At 46.3% G+C, this 19,135-nt stretch overlaps 1 protein-coding gene across 1 annotated transcript in view; it reads left to right on the top strand.

Moving 5' to 3' along the window:
• Positions 1–19,135, top strand: part of IL17RD (interleukin 17 receptor D) — a 166,071-nt gene that overhangs the window by 102,910 nt on the left and 44,026 nt on the right. The window contains exons 3-4 of the mRNA XM_063940851.1: positions 9,475–9,594; positions 18,792–18,910. Of these exons, the coding sequence (XP_063796921.1) occupies positions 9,475–9,594; positions 18,792–18,910 (239 nt within the window). The remainder of the gene's footprint in view (positions 1–9,474; positions 9,595–18,791; positions 18,911–19,135) is intronic.

The following is a 19,135-nucleotide window of genomic DNA, read 5'->3' as shown; positions in this document are numbered from 1 at the left end:
ACACATTGTTAGTGGCTGCACATTGTAATAACCCATAAATCCATATGTTAAACCTATAATTGTCTACCATGCAGACTTTATTTCAACTTAGCATTATAAAACATATCATCCACAATTCTATAGTTACTGTCTTTCCATGTCCTGTATAATTTCTGTGTAGCTTATTATAGTAACCTGTTATTTTCTCAACATGAAACCGTTCCGCAGCAAACTTCCTTCCAGCAAATAATCATGTGCAGGAACTCTAATGCATCCTGATTACGATTCCTTTTTTTCTCTTACGTCCTAGAGGATACTGGGTTTCCATTTAGTACCATGGGGTATAGCCGGGTCCACTAGGAGCCATGGGCACTTTAAGAATTTGATAGTGTGGTCTGGCTCCTCCCTCTATGCCCCTCCTACCAGACTTAGTTTAGAAAATGTGCCCGGAGGAGCCGGTCACGCTTATGGAAGCTCCTGAAGAGTTTTCTGCATTTTATGTTTGTTATTCTCAGGCAGGACTGGATGCTGCTTCGTGGGACTTAGAGGGGGGAATGGCCCAACCTCTTGAATGGTTAATAGCGTACATTCCCGCAGCACGCCGCCACCCCTAACAGAGCCAGAAGAAAGAAGAGTGGTGAGTACTAAGCTGGCGTCCCAACTAGTGGGTCGCCGGCCATTATGACGGCATGAGGGTATGGCGACGCACTGCTTCTAACCGGGGCGGATTGCGTCTCCAGACACAGTACACAGCTGCGTCTCAGTACGCTGTACACAGTACCCACACTGGCAAAAACAACCTTTAAACGGTTTTCTCTCCATTTTAAGCAACAGATTACATCACCCAGTATAAAAAAAGCGGGAAGACTGCGCACCATTGAAGGAGCAGGGCTTCACTATGGGGGTCATTCCGAGTTGTTCGCTCATTGACGATTTTCGCTATATTGCGATTAGTCGCTTACTGCGCATGCGCAAGGTTCGCAGAGCGCATGCGCTTAGTTATTTTACACAAAAGTTAGGTATTTTACTCACGGCATAACAAGGTTTTTTCATCGTTCTGGTGATCGTACTGTGATTGACAGGAAGTGGGTGTGTCTGGGCGGAAACTTGCCGTTTTCTGGGCGTGTGCGAAAAAATGCTGGTGTTTCTGGGAACAACGCGGGAGTGTCTGAAGAAACGGGGGAGTGTCTGGGCGAACGCTGGGTGTGTTTGTGACGTCAAACCAGGAGCGAAACTGACAGAACTGATCGCAATAGCTGTGTAAGTCTCAAGCTACTCAGAAACTGCTAAGAAATTTCTATTTGCATTTCTGCTAATCTTTCGTTCGCAATTCTGCTATGCTAAGATACACTCCCAGAGGACGGCGACTTAGCGTGTGCAATGCTGCTAAAAGCAGCTAGCGAGCGAACAACTTGGAATGAGGGCCTATGAGAGGAACCAGCAGCTCACCAGCGCCATTTTCCCTCTGCAGTGGACACAGACACTGGCTGACAGGGACGCGCAGCTCCTCCAGCGTGCCTCCAGATTACCTCAGCTGTACCAGGGGGTCATAGCAGGGGGGGCGATTATTAGTGTACTAGGTCCCCTATCAGGGTACTTAGTCTGCGACCCAGCTAAGCTTGACATTAGCGATAACGGCGCGGTGGGGGCTGGCTCCAAATTCTGTGTCACCCTGAAGGGATCTTTGTGGGTTAATTGTGCTTAATCATTTCCTGTGTGTGTGTGTGTGCTGTTAGATTTACATTATGTCAGGCAAAGAGTGTGTTTCTTGTACAGTGGAGTGTACCTCTTCACCAGGGTTCTCACTACTGAGTACTCAGGGTAGTGCACCTTCCCAGAATAGCGCAGCTGAACCGGAATGGGTTAATTCCATTAAGGGAATGATCTCAAATATTTCTACAAAGCTATCCCACAGTGAGAAAGAGACGCAATACTTAAGACAGACTGTGGATGAGTTTATGAATAGAGTCCCCAAACCAGCGTCTCAATCCCCTCCCATTTGTCTGCAAAAACGATCTCTGGCCCATATCCCGCAGTCTGACTCTGAGGGGTCAGACATGGAGGAGGGTGAGGTGGATTTGGAGGGGGGGATGCTACTCTGTCACAGGGAATAGAGGCTCTTATAGAGGCTATCAGAGATTTCTTCGGCAGGGTCCACAGGATAACAATGGGATATGATAAAGCGACAGCGGATTTGCATCAATCGGTCAAAGCTTTCCGGCCTCCCAGCATGCAACGGGCCCGTCCATATATCCCCGCCTCCTGGCTCAGCCATATCAGTTTTCTTGTTTTATTTTTATAGTCTTACTATTTTTCTGAGCAATCTTTCTAAACATCGTCTTATACGTACCTTAGAAAGAGTCGCTCCAACAACTCTCCGCCGGGTCGCGACAACGCTTACCCACTAGTAGTGCTGTTTCGGCTGGCATCTGTGTCAGATATACTAGCAGGTCCAGCAGACGTGACCATGCTGTGGTCGGAGCAAGGGAAGAAGGTAAGGCATCGGTTCTGCTTAAAAGGGGAATATGGACAAAGCCGCACTGTTTTGGGAGGAGACTACCAAACAGTCGCTGATATCAGCTGCCACCTCTGTTGCACCAGCGCTAGGCCTTAGGGATCATAGGCTCCAGGAATAGTTTGAGGCCACGATCCCTAGGGTTGATGTCAGCAGTGGGGAGGCAAACGCTCTCTTGGCCGCCCCTCTACCCGGTTCATGACCAGTTTTCTTCGAGTCTCCCGCCATGAACTGTTTTCCACTTCTGTCTCAGACGCTGTACACAAAGGGGACCTAGTCACAGCATAGGCGGCTGTGTGACTGGTGCGTCTGTGTTCACTGAGCGTCTGTGTTCACTATAGGTTCATGGAGCAGCAGTGTACACTAGTAGCATCTGGATCCACTCAGCGTTCACTAACATATTGATCGATCCTGGAAGTGTGGTGAGTCTCCCTGTATCCCACTCTACTGAGTACGGGTAATACAGCACTAAGTCTCTATCTACCTTTTTTAGTATGAATAGTTAGATAAGTGCCTATTGCATATGAGTCTGTATACATTTACTGTTGTTTCTTTAGCAATGCATTTGAATACGGTAGATCTGTTTAAACATGATTCAGTAATATGTTCTCCTACATACTTGAAATGTAGTTTTAGTTGATGATGTGCTCATATTGCTTATTATACTAATGTTTAACATGTGACTGACTGCTAGTGTGATTGCTGACTTTACTATATTTTGTCAGTTTTGTTCTATTCCGATCCTCAATGCTAGTGCATGGGTAGGGTCAGATTGTATGTCACTTTAAAAGCTTAAAGTGATTACAGTTACAAATTGTGTAGTACACTGTGGAAGTGTTGATTATTTATCATGTATATGAGCGGCAAAGGTGAGGAAGATGCACTCACAGCAGCACCAACACTCATATCATATTTGTCTTGCAAAGCTGTGTTATCCTCTCAGGATCTAGTTCAGGATGGTTTGTGTGCAAATTGTTCTAGCTTTCACCAGGGGTTATTGAAAAATACAAGGCAGATTCAGGTGCAGGTTGATGCACCTTGGGCTATGTTTGCACAGACTTTATCCAGTATATCTGAAAGGATAATTCCTCCAACTCCTGTACCGGGGATAGGTTACATGATTAACCTTTACATGCAGCTTCCCCACCTGTGGTGTATCACTTCTAGCAGCTGCCTCTCAAAAGAAACAGTGTGATAAGCCGGTTTTAAGTAAATCTTCATCCTCACAGGCTACACATGGTTCAGATGAGGATTCATCGGAGGATGAAAGCTCAATTAATTCTACTTCGGCATACGAAGAGGAGGAGGAAGGTCTCAGCTCAGTGGATATAGCTGAGTTAAAGCAATGAAAGCCATTCTATCCTTGGAGGATTCAGCGGAGCCTGTGTTAAAAAACCAAGGCACCTTTGTTTAAACGTTGCAAAACAGTTAAGACTGAGTTTCCAGGGTCAGATCAGCTAATGAAAATCATGGAAGAGGCTTGGGCTACACCTAATAAGAAGTTTAGAATTCCTAAGAAATGGAATTGCAATTATCCTCTTCCAGCTGGGGATTGTTTAAAAAGGGAGGTGGCTCCTAAAGTAGATACGCATGTGGTTCGATTAGTGTGAAAATCTACATTACCTTTGCCTTCAACATTATTAAATGATGTCACGGATAGGAGAGTGGATGGTTTTCTAAAAAACATTTTTTCCCTGTCTGGGGCAGTCATAAGGCCAGCCATGGCTTCAGCTTGGATGGCAAAGGCAGTGGCTGCCTAGAGAGCAAAAATCCCATATTGCACACGTAAAACAGGCTGCAATGTTCTTGGAAGAAGCAGCATTGGATTTGGGTACTATTTGGGTACTATTGCCTCCAGGGCATCAGCTTCAACAATAGCTGCTCGTCGAGCAGTTTGGCTACGTTCATGGAAAGCTGATTCAGAATCTAAGAAGGTTATGGAATCTTTACAAGATACACAGATCTGCAGAGGATGTCGATGGATGTTCCACTTCTGCTCCCTCAACGTCCAGATTTACTGATGCAGGGCCCTTGTTATCACAAACATCTGGATCGACTGTCTTTGACGGCGTGGCTCTTGAAACCTCTATCCTGAAGTCAAGAGGATTCTCACAACAGGTAATTCAAACAATGTTCAGAGCAAGGAAACCTTCCTCAGCTCGCATTTATCACCAAATATGGCAAACCTATATTTATTGGTGCAGTGAACGGAAATTTGACCCGAAGTCTTTCAGAGTTTCCAGGGTCTTAGCATTCCTTCAGGCAGGAATGGATAAAGGTTTGAAGGTGGCTTCCTTGGGAGTGCAAGTGTCTGCATTGACTGTATGGTTCCAAAAGAAAATTGCCAATTTACAGGATGTGCGTTCTTTTTTTCAGGGAATGCTGCGCATTCAACCTCCTTTTGTTCCTCCTACAGTGCCTTGGGACTTAAGTGTAGTCCTGAAAGCCCTTCAAGTTGCCCCGTTTGAACCACTTAATAAAGTGTATCTTAAATGGTTGACAGCTAAAGTTCTCTTTCTACTGGCTATGGCATCAGCTAGAAGAGTATCAGATTTAGGGGCATTATCATGTCATTCCCCATTTCTGATTTTTTTTTTTATCCAGATACAGCAGTTCTCAGAACTAGATCTGGGTAACTTCCAAAGGTGGTGTCTAAATTCCATCTTAGTGAAGAAATTGTAGTCCCGGCTTTCCAGGTACTGGGCCTTTCTGCGGGAGATGCATCGCTGGACGTGGTCCGTGCATTAAGGAACTACGTGGATCGTACCAGTACCATCAGAAAGATTCTCTCTTCATTCTCTGCGGATTTGACAAGAGAGGATGGCCTGCTGATAGACGCTGGCAAGATGGCTTCAGATGACGATTTCAGAAGCATAGTCTCAGGTTGATCTCCCTGTTCTGGCTAATGTCTCTGCTCACTCTACTCGTAAGGTAGGTCCATCATGGGCAACACAACGTGGTGCTTCAGCAGAACAGATATGTAAGGCGGCCACATGGTATTCCATTAACACATTCATTAGACATTATGCCTTGGATACCTTTGCCTCTCATGATGCTGAATTTGGGCGAAGTATTCTCCTGTCCAATCAGGAGCGTCCCCACCACTAAATTGCTTTGGGAAATCCCATTTGTTATCCTGTGGATAACCTGTGGACCCTGCCGGAGAAATATATGTTATGGTAAGAACTTACCATTGATAACGGTATTTCTCTTAAGTCCACAGGATCCACAGGGATCCCACCCTGACGCACCTGATTTGACAATCCTTTTACTCCGTAACCTTTTCCTTCTTGTATGGAAGGGTGTGCATGTGTGTTCTTATCGCCTAATTAGGGCTATCTATGATGCTCCTGCCTTGAGCTTTGGAATACAACTGATTTGCCTGAGCCAGCAGGCGAGGATATATGGACGGGCCCGTTGCATGCTGGGAGGCCGGAAAAGCTTTGACCGGTTTGTGCAAATCCACTGTTGCTTCATCATATCCCATTGTTATCCTGTGGACTTAGGAGAAATACCGTTATCAGCGGTAAGTTCTTACCATAACGAATATGTTCTGCAAATTCCTGATAAGGTGTCAGAGGAGTGTGAGGAATCTTATTTTAATGTAAAAAAGAAGTCCTCGGTCACTTTTGCTGCGTCAAAGGAATTGAATACCCTGTTTGAAGAACCGTGGGTTAATCCTGATAAGAAATTTCAAATCCCTGAAAGGTTGCTCTCATCTTTTCTTCTGGAGGATAGGAAAAAATGGGAAAATCCACTGAGAGTGGACGCATCAGTCTCTAGGCTGTCACGTAACATTGTATTGCCTGTCCCTGGTGCAGCCTCCCTAAAAGATACTGCTGATCGTAAAATTGAGACTACACTCAAATCATTGTACACAGCTGCTCGGGTGGCCCAAAGACCCACTTTTGCATGTGCGTGGATCACAAAAGGCATTGCTAAATGGTCAGGTAACCTAATTGCGGGGTTAGATTCCTTGTCTAGGGGGGGATGTTGTTTTACTCCTGCAGCATATACAGGACACTGCAAACTTTATGGTGGAAGCCATAAAAGAGAGAGGTTTGCTTAATGCACGCACCACTGTTATGGCAGTGTCGGCACGCAGGGGCTTGTGGCTACGCCAGTGGACTGCTGATGCAGACTCCAGGAAAGCCATGGAAGGCCTTCCATTCACAGGAGAGGCCTTGTTTGGAGACAAACTAGACAAATGGATCTCCAAAGCTACTGCGGGTAAGTGTACGTATCTTCCTTCCGCAGCTCTCCCAGCCAGGAAAGCTTATTCAGCTTCAAATTTAGAGTCCTTTTGGACAGTCAAGTTTAAGGGAAAATCCAGAGGTGCTTCTACGGCCTCCAGAGTCGCAAGAGGTAAATCCCGCAAACCAGCAACTGCAGGTGTTCAGGAACAGAGCTCAGGCTCTACTTCCTCAAAGCCTTCAGCATGACGGTGGACCGCGGGGCCTGGAGGTCTTTCAGGTGGGAGCCGACTACAATTCTTCAGTCACATCTGGTCAAGTTTGTACCGGGATCCCTGGGTAATAGATCTTATTTCCCAGGGCTACAGACTGGAACTGGAATTCCAAGAGCTCCCACCTCACAGATTCTTCAAATCAGGCTTACCAGTTTCACAAGAGGCAAGTATAACTTTACAGCAGGCCATCCAAAAACTGGTACAGACTCAAGTCATTGTTCCAGTTCCACCTCATCTACACAACAAGGGGTACTATTCCAACTTGTTTGTAGTACCGAAACCGGACTGCTCGGTACGACCAATTCTGAACCTCAAGTCCTTGAACCCGTTCTTAAGAGTGTTCAAGTTTAAGATGGAGTCTCTGAGAGCGGTGATCTCAGGTCTGGAGGAAGGGGAATTCCTTGTGTCTCTGGATATCAAGGATGCGTACAGTACCTTCACATTCTGATCTGGCCACCTCACCAGGCTTATCTATGGTTTGCACTACAGGACTGTCACTACCAGTTCCAGGCCCTACCTTTTGGTCTCTCCACGGCACCGAGTGTGTTCACCAAAGTGATAGCAGAGATGATGTTTATACTCCGCAAGCGGGAAGTGAACATAATTCCGTACCTGGACGATCTTCTGATAAAGGAGCAATCCAGGGAGAGGTTGCTGGACAGCATTGGCCTCTCAACCAAACTTCTCCAGGATCATGGGTGGATTCTGAACCTTCCGAAATCTCGCCTAGAGCCAACACGGGAGCTCCCATTCCTGGGAATGATACTGGACACGGAGTCGCAGGAAGTGTTCCTTCCGTTGGAAAAGGCATTGGTAATCTAGTCGATGCTTCGGGATGTCCGAAGCCAACCCGGATATCGATGCATCTATGCATTCACCTTCTGGGAAAAACCGTGGCCTCTTACGAGGTGCTTCAATACGGAAGATTTCACGCAAGACCCTTCCAGCTCGATCTGTTGGACAAATGGTCCGGTTCGCATCTTCACATGCACCAGAGGATTCGTCTGTCACCAAAAGCCAGGCTCTCCCTTCTGTGGTGGCTACAGACCTCACACAAGGTCGAGGTTGTGGGCCTACGTCTGGGCTCCATAAAAGTCCAGATTTCGGCCTTGTCCATTTTCTTTCAGAAACAATTGGCTTCTCTCCCTGAGGTCCAGACGTTTTTGTGTTCTGCGCATCCAACCTCCCTTTGTGCCTCCCACGGCATCTTGGGATCTCAATTTGGTGCTGCAGTTCCTCCAATCGGACTGGATTGAACCATTACAGAAGGTGGACGTAAAATATCTTACGTGGAAGATCGTCGCACTGTTGGCCTTGGCTTCAGCAAGAGTGTGTCGGAGCTGTAGGCTTTGTATCACAAGAGCCCTTATTTAATTTTCCATGAGGACAGAGCTGAACTCAGAAGTCGTCAGCAATTTCTTCCGAAAGTGGCGTCTGCGTTTCACATCAACCAACCTATTATAGTTCCGGTTATCACTGACACTTCAGCTACTTCAAAGTCTTTGGATGTTGTGAGGGCTTTGAAGGTATACGTAAAGAGGACAGCTCGTCACAGGAAATCCGATTCGCTGTTTGTTCTATATGATCCCAATAAAATTGGGTGTCCTGCTTCAAAGCACACAATTGCACGCTAGATCAGGCTCACTATCCAGCATGCTTATTCCACGGCAGGTGTGCCGGTTCCAAAATCTGTACAGGCCCACTCTACTAGGTCGGTGGGTTCTTCCTGGACGGCTGCCCGGGGTGTCTCCGCTTTACAGCTCTGCCGAGTCGCTACTTGGTCTGGTTCGAACACGTTTGCTAAGTTCTACAAGTTCGATACTTTGGCCTCTGATGACCTTCAGTTTGGTCAGTCAGTTCTGCAGGAACCTCAGCACTCTTCCACCCAGTTTGGGAGCTTTGGTACTTCACCATGGTACTGAATGGATCCCCAGTATCCTTTAGGATGTAAGAGAAAATAGGATTTTAATTACCTACTGGTAAATCCTTTTCTCGTAGTCCGTAGAGGATACTGGGCGCCCGCCCTGTGCTTCGTTCTTCCTGCACTGTTACTTAGTTAAGTATTGTTGGTTCAGCTGTTTCTGATCCTACTTATGGGTTAGCATAGCTTTCCTCTGTTTGTGTGTGTTGGTTCGGAATCTCACCACTATCTTTATCTATCCTTCTCTCAAAGTATGTCCGTCTCCTCAGGCACAGTTTCCTAGACTGAGTCTGGTAGGAGGGGCATAGAGGGGGGAGTCAGCCCACACTACCAAATTCTTAAATTGCCATTGGCTCCTAGTGGACCCATCTATACCCCATGGTACTGAATGGAACCCCAGTATCCTCTACGGACTACAAGAAAAGGATTTACCGTAGGTAATTAAAATCCTATATATTTTTTTTTACACTCTTTAGCATTCAGTTGTGTCTAGTTACCCCTGATGGTGAGAAGTCACAAAGCATGGTATGACTGTACAGATGTACAGTACATGTAGACTGTAACTTAAAGCTGTTGTATCTCTCTCTGCAGACTGCACAGTAAACTCTGGGGGAAAGCACCTTATTGCGGATATGCAGAACATAACCATCAGTCAATACGCTTGCAATGAGCAGGTCGCTGTGTCTGTAATGTGGACACCCAGCACCACAGGTACATTATTTTTTGTGTGTGTATGTATATGTTTGTGTGTGTATGTGTGTGTGTGTGTGTGTGTGTGTGTGTGTGTGTGTATATATATATATATATATATACACAATATATAATGTATATGTCATTATCTCAGTAGGGGACCCAAAAATTTGGGATTTTGGATAAGGGATACTCAAATAATATATATATATATATATATATATATATATATATATATATATATATATATATATATATATATATTACATACACAATATGCTTGGGACCAGAAGTATTTTGGATATCGGATTTCTCCGTGTTTTGGAATAATTGCATACCATAATGAGATATCTTGGCGATGGGACCCAAGTCTAAGCACAGAATACATTTATGTTTCATATGCACCTTATACACACAGCCTGACGGTCATTTTAGCCAATTTTTTAAATAACTTTGTGTATTAGACAAAGTTTGTGTACAATGAGTCATCAGAAAACAAAGGTTTCACTATCTTACCCGCACTGAAAAAATTCCGTATTTCAGAGTATTCCATACTTCAGAATATTTGGATATGGGATACTCAACCTGTATAGATATATAGATATATATATATATATATATATATATATATATATATTTATATTTATATATATATATATAGAGTAGGGGGATAAGGGTACCGGCGACAAGTGACCCCCTTGCCTATCTTAAAGTTAAGTCAGAATTCCTTACCGTTTACAAAGACCTTTATGCTTTTACCAGTGTTTGTGAAACTTTTTATGTTTTATTCCACTTTTATATATTATTAAAAAACTTGTTTGTAATATTATATATTTTTTGGCTCATAAATTTTAAGTTTTAATGATCATGTTTTAAACAACACAAGTCGCTGGTACCCTTATCCCCCCACTCTATACTCTGTTTAGCAGTACTGTACCAGTACTGCACTCTTAAGGGTTGTCAGACACCTACAGTTAGGTTACTTGTGTGTTTTTAGTTCTTTAATTATTTTAAGTGATTTTTAATTCACTTCACTTACTGAGACTATACCCCACAAGTGGCGTTGTATCATTTTTCTGCTACACAATAGATATATATATATATATATAGATAGATAGATAGATAGATAGATATAGATATATTGTATATAATACAGGTTTGTTTGTTTTTTGTTTGATTTCTCGCAAATGGATGACTCCATCATTTTATTTTTATTTTGTTTCACTTTATTGTTTACGTTAAATCCAGAGGATTGACAGATGATCTTAAGGCCCGCACACACTGGCCGATATATCGGCCATTCTCTTGAACGGCCGATATATCGCGGGTCCGTCAGCCAGTGTGTACGGCCGATACGTCTGTGAACTCTGTCGTTCACAGACGTATCGCGTCGGTCCCGCAGCACAGCTGACAGCCAATATATCTACCTATATATTGACGCGTCGCTGTGTGTGTACGACGGTCGGCCGACCGCCCGTACACATGCTGCGGCTGCCGGCGGTGATTGACAGCCCAGTTCATGACGTCAGTACCCGACGGATCGGGCAGTGTGTATGCTCAACACACTGCTCAACACACTGCCCGATCTGTCCATAGATATATCTGCAGATCAATTGATCTGCAGATATATCTACTAGTGTGTACCCTCTTTACACTATCCACTTCTCCATTAATGTACTCTTTACACAACCAGTTACATTTTTAATACCTATTGAAGCTCTATTTCTCTAATGTCCTAAGTGGATGCTGGGAACTCCGTAAGGACCATGGGGAATAGCGGCTCCGCAGGAGACTGGGCACAACTAAAGAAAGCTTTAGGACTACCTGGTGTGCACTGGCTCCTCCCTCTATGACCCTCCTCCAGACCTCAGTTAGAATTTTGTGCCCGGCCAAGCTGCATGCACACTAGGGGCTCTCCTGAGCTCTTAGAAAGAAAGTAATATTTAGGTTTTTTATTTTCAGTGAGATCTGCTGGCAACAGACTCACTGCTACGAGGGACCTAGGGGAGAGAAGCGAACCTACCTGCTTGCAGCTAGCTTGGGCTACTAGGCTACTGGACACCATTAGCTCCAGAGGGATCGAACACAGGCCCAGCCTCGGTCGTCCGGTCCCGGAGCCGTGCCGCCGTCCCCCTAGCAGAGCCAGAAGCAAGAAGACGTTCCTGGAAATCGGCGGCAGAAGACTTCGGTCTTCATTAAGGTAGCGCACAGCACTGCAGCTGTGCGCCATTGCTCCCCAGGCACACCACATACTCCGGTCACTGATGGGTGCAGGGCGCTGGGGGGGGGGGAGGCGCCCTGGGCTGCAATATAAGTACCTTACTTGGCAAATTAACACATAATACAGCCTTTAAGACTATATATGTGTAACATCCCTTGCCATAACTGTATAAAAAAAAGCGGGAGAAGCCTGCCGGAAAAGGGGCGGGGCTATCTCCCTCAGCACACTGGCGCCATTTTCCCTCACAGCTCCGCTGGAAGGATCGCTCCCCAGGCTCTCCCCTGCAGTACCAGACTACATAGGGTAAAAAAGAGAGGGGGGGCACTAAATTTAGGCGCAATCTGTGATATATAAGCAGCTATAAGGGGTAAAATCACTGTGTAGTGTTAATCCCTGTGTTATATAGCGCTCTGGTGTGTGCTGGCATACTCTCTCTCTGTCTCCCCAAAGGGCTTTGTGGGATCCTGTCCTCAGTCAGAGCATTCCCTGTGTGTGTGCGGTGTGTCGGTACGGCTGTGTCGACATGTTTGATGAGGAGGCTTATGTGGAGGCGGAGCAGGTGCCGATAAATGTGATGTCACCCCCTGCGGGGTCGACACCTGAGTGGATGGATATGTGGAAGGAATTACGCGACAGTGTCAACTCCTTACATAAAAGGTTTGACGACATATCAGATGTGGGACAGCCGGCTTCTCAGCCCGTGCCTGCCCAGACGTCTCAAAAGCCATCAGGGGCTCTAAAACGCCCGCTACCTCAGATGGCAGACACAGATGTCGACACAGATACTGACTCCAGTGTCGACGATGATGAGACTAGTGTACATTCCAATAGAGCCACACGTTACATGATTACGGCAATGAAAAATGTGTTGCACATTTCTGATATTACCCCAGGTACCACAAAAAAGGGTATTATGTTTGGGGAGAAAAAACTACCAGTGGTTTTTCCCCCTTCTGATGAATTAAATGAAGTGTGTGAAGAAGCGTGGGCTTCCCCCGATAAGAAACTAGTAATTTCTAAAAAGTTACTAATGGCGTACCCTTTCCCACCAGAGGATAGGTCACGTTGGGAGACATCCCCTAGGGTAGATAAAGCGCTCACACGCCTGTCAAAGAAGGTGGCACTACCGTCTCCGGACACGGCCGCCCTAAAGGAGCCTGCTGATAGGAAGCAGGAGGCTATCCTGAAGTCTGTTTATACACACTCAGGTATTATACTGAGACCAGCTATTGCTTCAGCATGGATGTGCAGTGCTGCAGCTGCGTGGTCAGATTCCCTGTCAGAAAATATTGATACCTTAGACAGGGACACTATATTGCTAACCATAGAGCATATTAAAGACGCAGTCTTATACATGAGAGATGCACAGAGGGATATTTGCCGGCTGGCATCTAAAATAAGTGCAATGTCCATTTCTGCCAGGAGGGGTTTATGGACTCGGCAGTGGACAGGGGATGCAGATTCTAAAAGGCACATGAAAGTTTTGCCTTACAAGGGTGAGGAGTTGTTTGGGGATGGTCTCTCGGACCTCGTTTCCACAGCGACAGCTGGGAAGTCAGCATTTTTACCCCATGTTCCCTCACAGCCAAAGAAAGCATCGTATTATCAGGTACAGTCCTTTCGGCCCCAGAAAGGCAAGCGGGTTAAAGGCGCGTCCTTTCTGCCCAGAGGCAGAGGTAGAGGAAAGAAGCTGCAGCATACAGCCAGTTCCCAGGAACAAAAGCCCTCCCCCGCTTCCTCTAAGTCCACCGCATGACGCTGGGGCTCCACAGGCGGAGCCAGGTACGGTGGGGGCCCGTCTCAAGAACTTCAGCGACCAGTGGGCTCGCTCACGGGTGGATCCCTGGATTCTACAAGTAGTATCTCAGGGGTACAAGCTGGAATTCGAGACGTCTCCCCCTCGCCGTTTCCTCAAATCTGCCTTGCAAACAGCTCCCCCGGACAGGGAGGCAGTGCTGGAGGCAATTCACAAGCTGTATTCGCAGCAGGTGATAGTCAAGGTACCCCTCCTTCAACAAGGAAGGGGTTACTATTCCACAATGTTTGTGGTACCGAAACCGGACGGTTTGGTGAGACCCATTTTAAATTTGAAATCCTTGAACACCTATATAAAAAGGTTCAAGTTCAAGATGGAATCGCTCAGGGCGGTTATTTCAAGCCTGGAGGAAGGGGATTACATGGTATCACTGGACATCAAGGATGCTTACCTGCATGTCCCCATTTACCTTCCTCACCAGGAGTACCTCAGATTTGTGGTACAGGACTGTCATTACCAATTCCAGATGTTGCCGTTTGGTCTGTCCACGGCACCGAGGGTATTTACCAAGGTAATGGCCGAAATGATGATACTCCTTCGAAAAAAGGGAGTTTTAATTATCCCATACTTGGACGATCTCCTTATAAAGGTGAGGTCCAGGGAGCAGTTGTTGGTCGGGGTAGCACTATCTCGGGAGGTGCTACAACAGCACGGTTGGATTCTGAATATTCCAAAGTCACAGCTGGTTCCTACGACACATCTACTGTTTCTGGGGATAGTTCTGGACACAGACCAGAAAAGGGTGTTTCTCCCGGAGGAGAAAGCCAAGGAGTTGTCGTCTCTAGTCAGAGATCTCCTGAAACCAAAACAGGTCTCGGTGCATCACTGCACGAGAGTCCTGGGAAAAATGGTAGCTTCCTACGAAGCAATTCCATTCGGCAGGTTCCATGCAAGAATCTTTCAGTGGGATCTGTTGGACAAGTGGTCCGGATCCCATCTTCAGATGCATCGGCTGATAACCCTGTCTCCAAGGACCAGGGTGTCTCTGCTGTGGTGGCTGCAGAGTGCTCATCTTCTAGAGGGCCGCAGATTCGGCATACAGGACTGGGTCCTGGTGACCACGGATGCCAGCCTTTGAGGCTGGGGGGCAGTCACATAGGGAAGAAATTTCCAAGGGCTATGGTCAAGCCAGGAGATTTCCCTACACATAAATATTCTGTAACGAAGGGCCATCTACAATGCCCTAAGTCAGGCAAGACCCCTGCTTCAAAACCAGCCGGTACTGATCCAGTCAGACAACATCACGGCGGTCGCCCATGTAAACCGACAGGGCGGCACGAGAAGCAGGACGGCGATGGCAGAAGCCACAAGGATTCTCCGATGGGCGGAAAATCACGTGTTAGCACTGTCAGCAGTGTTCATTCCGGGAGTGGACAACTGGGAAGAAGACTTCCTCAGCAGGCACGACTTCCACCCGGGAGAGTGGGGACTTCATCCAGAAGTCTTTCAGCTGATTGTAAATCGCTGGGAACGGCCACAGGTGGACATGATGGCGTCCCGCCTCAACAAAAAGCTAGAAAGATATTGCGCCAGGTCGAGAGACCCTCAGGCAATAGCTGTGGACGCTCTAGTGACACCGTGGGTGTACCAGTCGGTTTATGTGTTCCCTCCTCTTCCTCTCATACCCAAGGTACTGAGGATAATAAGACGAAGAGGAGTAAGAACTATACTCATTGTTCCGGATTGGCCAAGAAGAGCTTGGTACCCAGAACTTCAAGAAATGATCTCAGAGGACCCATGGCCTCTGCCGCTCAGACAGGACCTGCTGCAGCAGGGGCCCTGTCTGTTCCAAGACTTACCGCGGCGGCGTTTGACGGCATGACGGTTGAACGCCGGATCCTGAAGGAAAAGGGCATTCCGGAGGAAGTCATCCATACACTGATTAAAGCTAGGAAAGAAGTGACCGCAAACCATTATCACCGCATATGGCGAAAATATGTTGCGTGGTGTGAGGCCAGGAAGGCCCCAACGGAGGAATTTCAGTTGGGCCGTTTTCTGCACTTCCTACAGTCAGGGGTGACTATGGGCCTAAAATTGGGTTCCATTAAGGTCCAGATTTCGGCTCTATCGATTTTCTTCCAGAAAGAACTGGCTTCACTACCTGAAGTTCAGACATTTGTTAAGGGAGTGCTGCATATTCAGCCCCCTTTTGTGCCCCCAGTGGCACCTTGGGATCTCAACGTGGTGTTGAATTTCCTAAAGTCACATTGGTTTGAACCACTTAAAACCGTGGATTTAAAATATCTCACGTGGAAAGTGGTCATGCTGTTGGCCTTGGCTTCGGCCAGGCGTGTATCAGAATTGGCGGCTTTATCATGTAAAAGCCCTTATCTGATTTTCCATATGGATAGGGCGGAATTGAGGACTCGTCCCCAATTTCTCCCAAAGGTGGTTTCAGCTTTTCATTTGAACCAGCCTATTGTGGTGCCTGCGGCTACTCGTGACTTGGAGGATTCCAAGTTGCTGGACGTAGTCCGGGCCCTAAAAATCTATGTTTCCAGGACAGTTGGAGTCAGAAAGACTGACTCGCTATTTATCCTGCATGCACCCAACAAGTTGGGTGCGCCTGCTTCAAAGCAGACTATTGCTCGCTGGATCTGTAGCAGATTCAACTTGCACATTCTGTGGCTGGACTGCCGCATCCTAAATCTGTAAAAGCCCATTCCACGAGGAAGGTGGGCTCTTCTTGGGCGGCTGCCCGAGGGGTCTCGGCTTTACAACTTTGCCGAGCAGCTACTTGGTCGGGGTCAAACACATTTGCTAAATTCTACAAATTTGATACCCTGGCTGAGGAGGACCTAGAGTTCGCTCATTCGGTGCTGCAGAGTCATCCGCACTCTCCCGCCCGTTTGGGAGCTTTGGTATAATCCCCATGGTCCTTACGGAGTTCCCAGCATCCACTTAGGACGTTAGAGAAAATAAGATTTTACTCACCGGTAAATCTATTTCTCGTAGTCCGTAGTGGATGCTGGGCGCCCGTCCCAAGTGCGGATTGTCTGCAATACTTGTATATAGTTATTGGTTAACTAAAGGGTTATTGTTGAGCCATCTGTTGAGAGGCTCAGTTATATTTCATACTGTTAACTGGGTATAGTATCACGAGTTATACGGTGTGATTGGTGTGGCTGGTATGAGTCTTACCCGGGATTCCAAATACTTTCCTTATTGTGTCAGCTCTTCCGGGCACAGTATCCTAACTGAGGTCTGGAGGAGGGTCATAGAGGGAGGAGCCAGTGCACACCAGGTAGTCCTAAAGCTTTCTTTAGTTGTGCCCAGTCTCCTGCGGAGCCGCTATTCCCCATGGTCCTTACGGAGTTCCCAGCATCCACTACGGACTACGAGAAATAGATTTACCGGTGAGTAAAATCTTATTTTAACCCCTTTGCTCTTGAGCTCATCCTCCTGACTTACAGCTAAATTGCGGAGAATGGGCGCCACTAGTGCTCCGCAGCAAGGGGTTGATTTATTTATTTATTTTTAATTCAGGGGGCACGATTCAATTCAGCGCAGATTGGATAGCGCCGGGAACTAGCTTTTTTTCTATATTGGAAAGTGGATTATTGCTGAAATAAAGTATTTATTTGTGGTGTTTATAAGATTAAAAATAAAATAAAGAAAACACGGTTGTTTTGGTTCCCTTTCTTCAGATAACAAAATAAAAACCACTTCTTTTGTTTAAATTATTTTTGATGTGTTAAAATGAATAAAAAGACATGGTATTTTCTGAATATACTAGGGGCGGTATCCTATTAGCAGCGGTGAAGTAATAGGCGCGCTGGGACTGTCTTATTAGCTCCCATGCCAGGATTCTGGCTCTTATCGGGATTATACTTCAGTATGCCTCTGAATATGCGTCTGCTACCTCCTGCAATGAGTGTGGTTGTGATGTGAGCCAGTGTCGCTTGTCTGGTAACACAGACAATTCTGTCCACTGCCGGTAGCAATGCCTTCCAGGAGGTATTCCTGGTACATGCGTGACACTCTAGATCGACGAATGTAGAATGTTCGCATAACTTCGGTAATGGAATGTCTCTTCCGTCGGGCGCCCACTATCGTCCAAACTCTGATCATTTTTGGCACCTTGCCAAGGGCAGCCTAGCCGGTGTTCAGACTGACAACTGATGCAGGTCTGGCCATTTCAGTGGCGCCACCTACCATTACCTTTTACATACTGCTATCCTATGACTTTTGGTACTTCGGTGTATTGTAGTTGTATTTACTTTGTTTTTGGGTGGGAGGTGGGTTTGGCATTCAGAAAAAAGCTGTATCTGCTGAACAGCTCTTACATACATTTCCTTGTTACACTATTTCAGCCACCTCTCATTATTTAAATCCAATGACCAGACATAGGAGCTAGAAAAGGCATCCTAAAGCTATGTTGTATTGCATTTCTTTCCAGGGGAGACTGTGAAGGCACGCATGATTCCTTTTCCAGATTATAGCTCACAAATGGAAAGTGGTATTATCCTGCTCTATGCCCAAGGGTAGGCAACCTGTTGCACTCCAGCTGCTGTGTCACTACACATACCAGCATGCCCTATCACAGATTTTCTCTTAGGACATACTAATAGCATGGCAGGGCATGCTGGCATGTTTAGTTCCACAGCAGCTTCAGTGCTACAGGTTTTCCAACCCCTGGCCTAGCCCAGCTTCTTGCCAGTTTCTCACACAAGTGTTTATGATAAATACGGGTCTGTTAGTAAGTTGTAGGCTAACACTACAGCTGTATGCCACCAGATAGCAGACAGTCGGGTATACCTTTCAAGGTCTGCCTAGTAAAACAAACAGCCCTTTTCTTCTGTCAGAAGGGAAGTGCCAAACCTGAATTGTTGAGTTTTCTCCAAAACACACTGCGCAATCTATACCTGGGGAGCCCATTCCTGTGTACAGCACAGACCGGCCCATTATAGCACTGTCTCCTACTGTCATTGTTCATTATGTGAGGGGCACAACCCACTGATGCAGCAGAGAATCGAGAGTGATGAAATGCTGAAACCTCTGCCAAGCTTTGTCATCTTCTAGCTTAAGGATACTAAACAGTCGTACTGCTGGCATACTGCTCTGTGTATGGTCGTTAATCGTGACTTACTCCACAACCCTATGACACGTCTTCCTAGAAGAAAGGGAAGAACCTTCAGCATTTACTTTTACAAGACAAAAGATGTGTTCTGTTTTTTCCAGGCATCGAGTATCTGAAAGGTTTTCGCATTATTCTGGAGGAGCTGAAATCCGAGGGGCGGATGTGTCAGCAGATGGTGCTCAAGGACCCCAAGCAGCTGAATTCCAGTTTTAAAAAAGTTGTACGTGTTTTTCCAAATCCAAGCTGTCTCCTTGTGTCTGTTATGTGTATGGTGATGTCAGACTTACCGTAGATGAACACAGTTCATATTTTACACTGAGCAAAACAATTCTGGTTTGGGAACTTGATGAGCTGCGGCAATGTCAGCGACACCTGCAGCTTATAAACCACAAGCCAACCAACTCTTAAAGAAGAGTTGCATAGAATAAAACACTTGCTGTGTTAA

Source organism: Pseudophryne corroboree, chromosome 9 (genome assembly GCF_028390025.1).
Source record: "Pseudophryne corroboree isolate aPseCor3 chromosome 9, aPseCor3.hap2, whole genome shotgun sequence".
NCBI lineage: Eukaryota > Metazoa > Chordata > Amphibia > Anura > Myobatrachidae > Pseudophryne > Pseudophryne corroboree.
The sequence above is the reverse complement of the archived record's forward strand: the minus strand, read 5'-3'. Positions and strand labels throughout refer to the sequence as shown.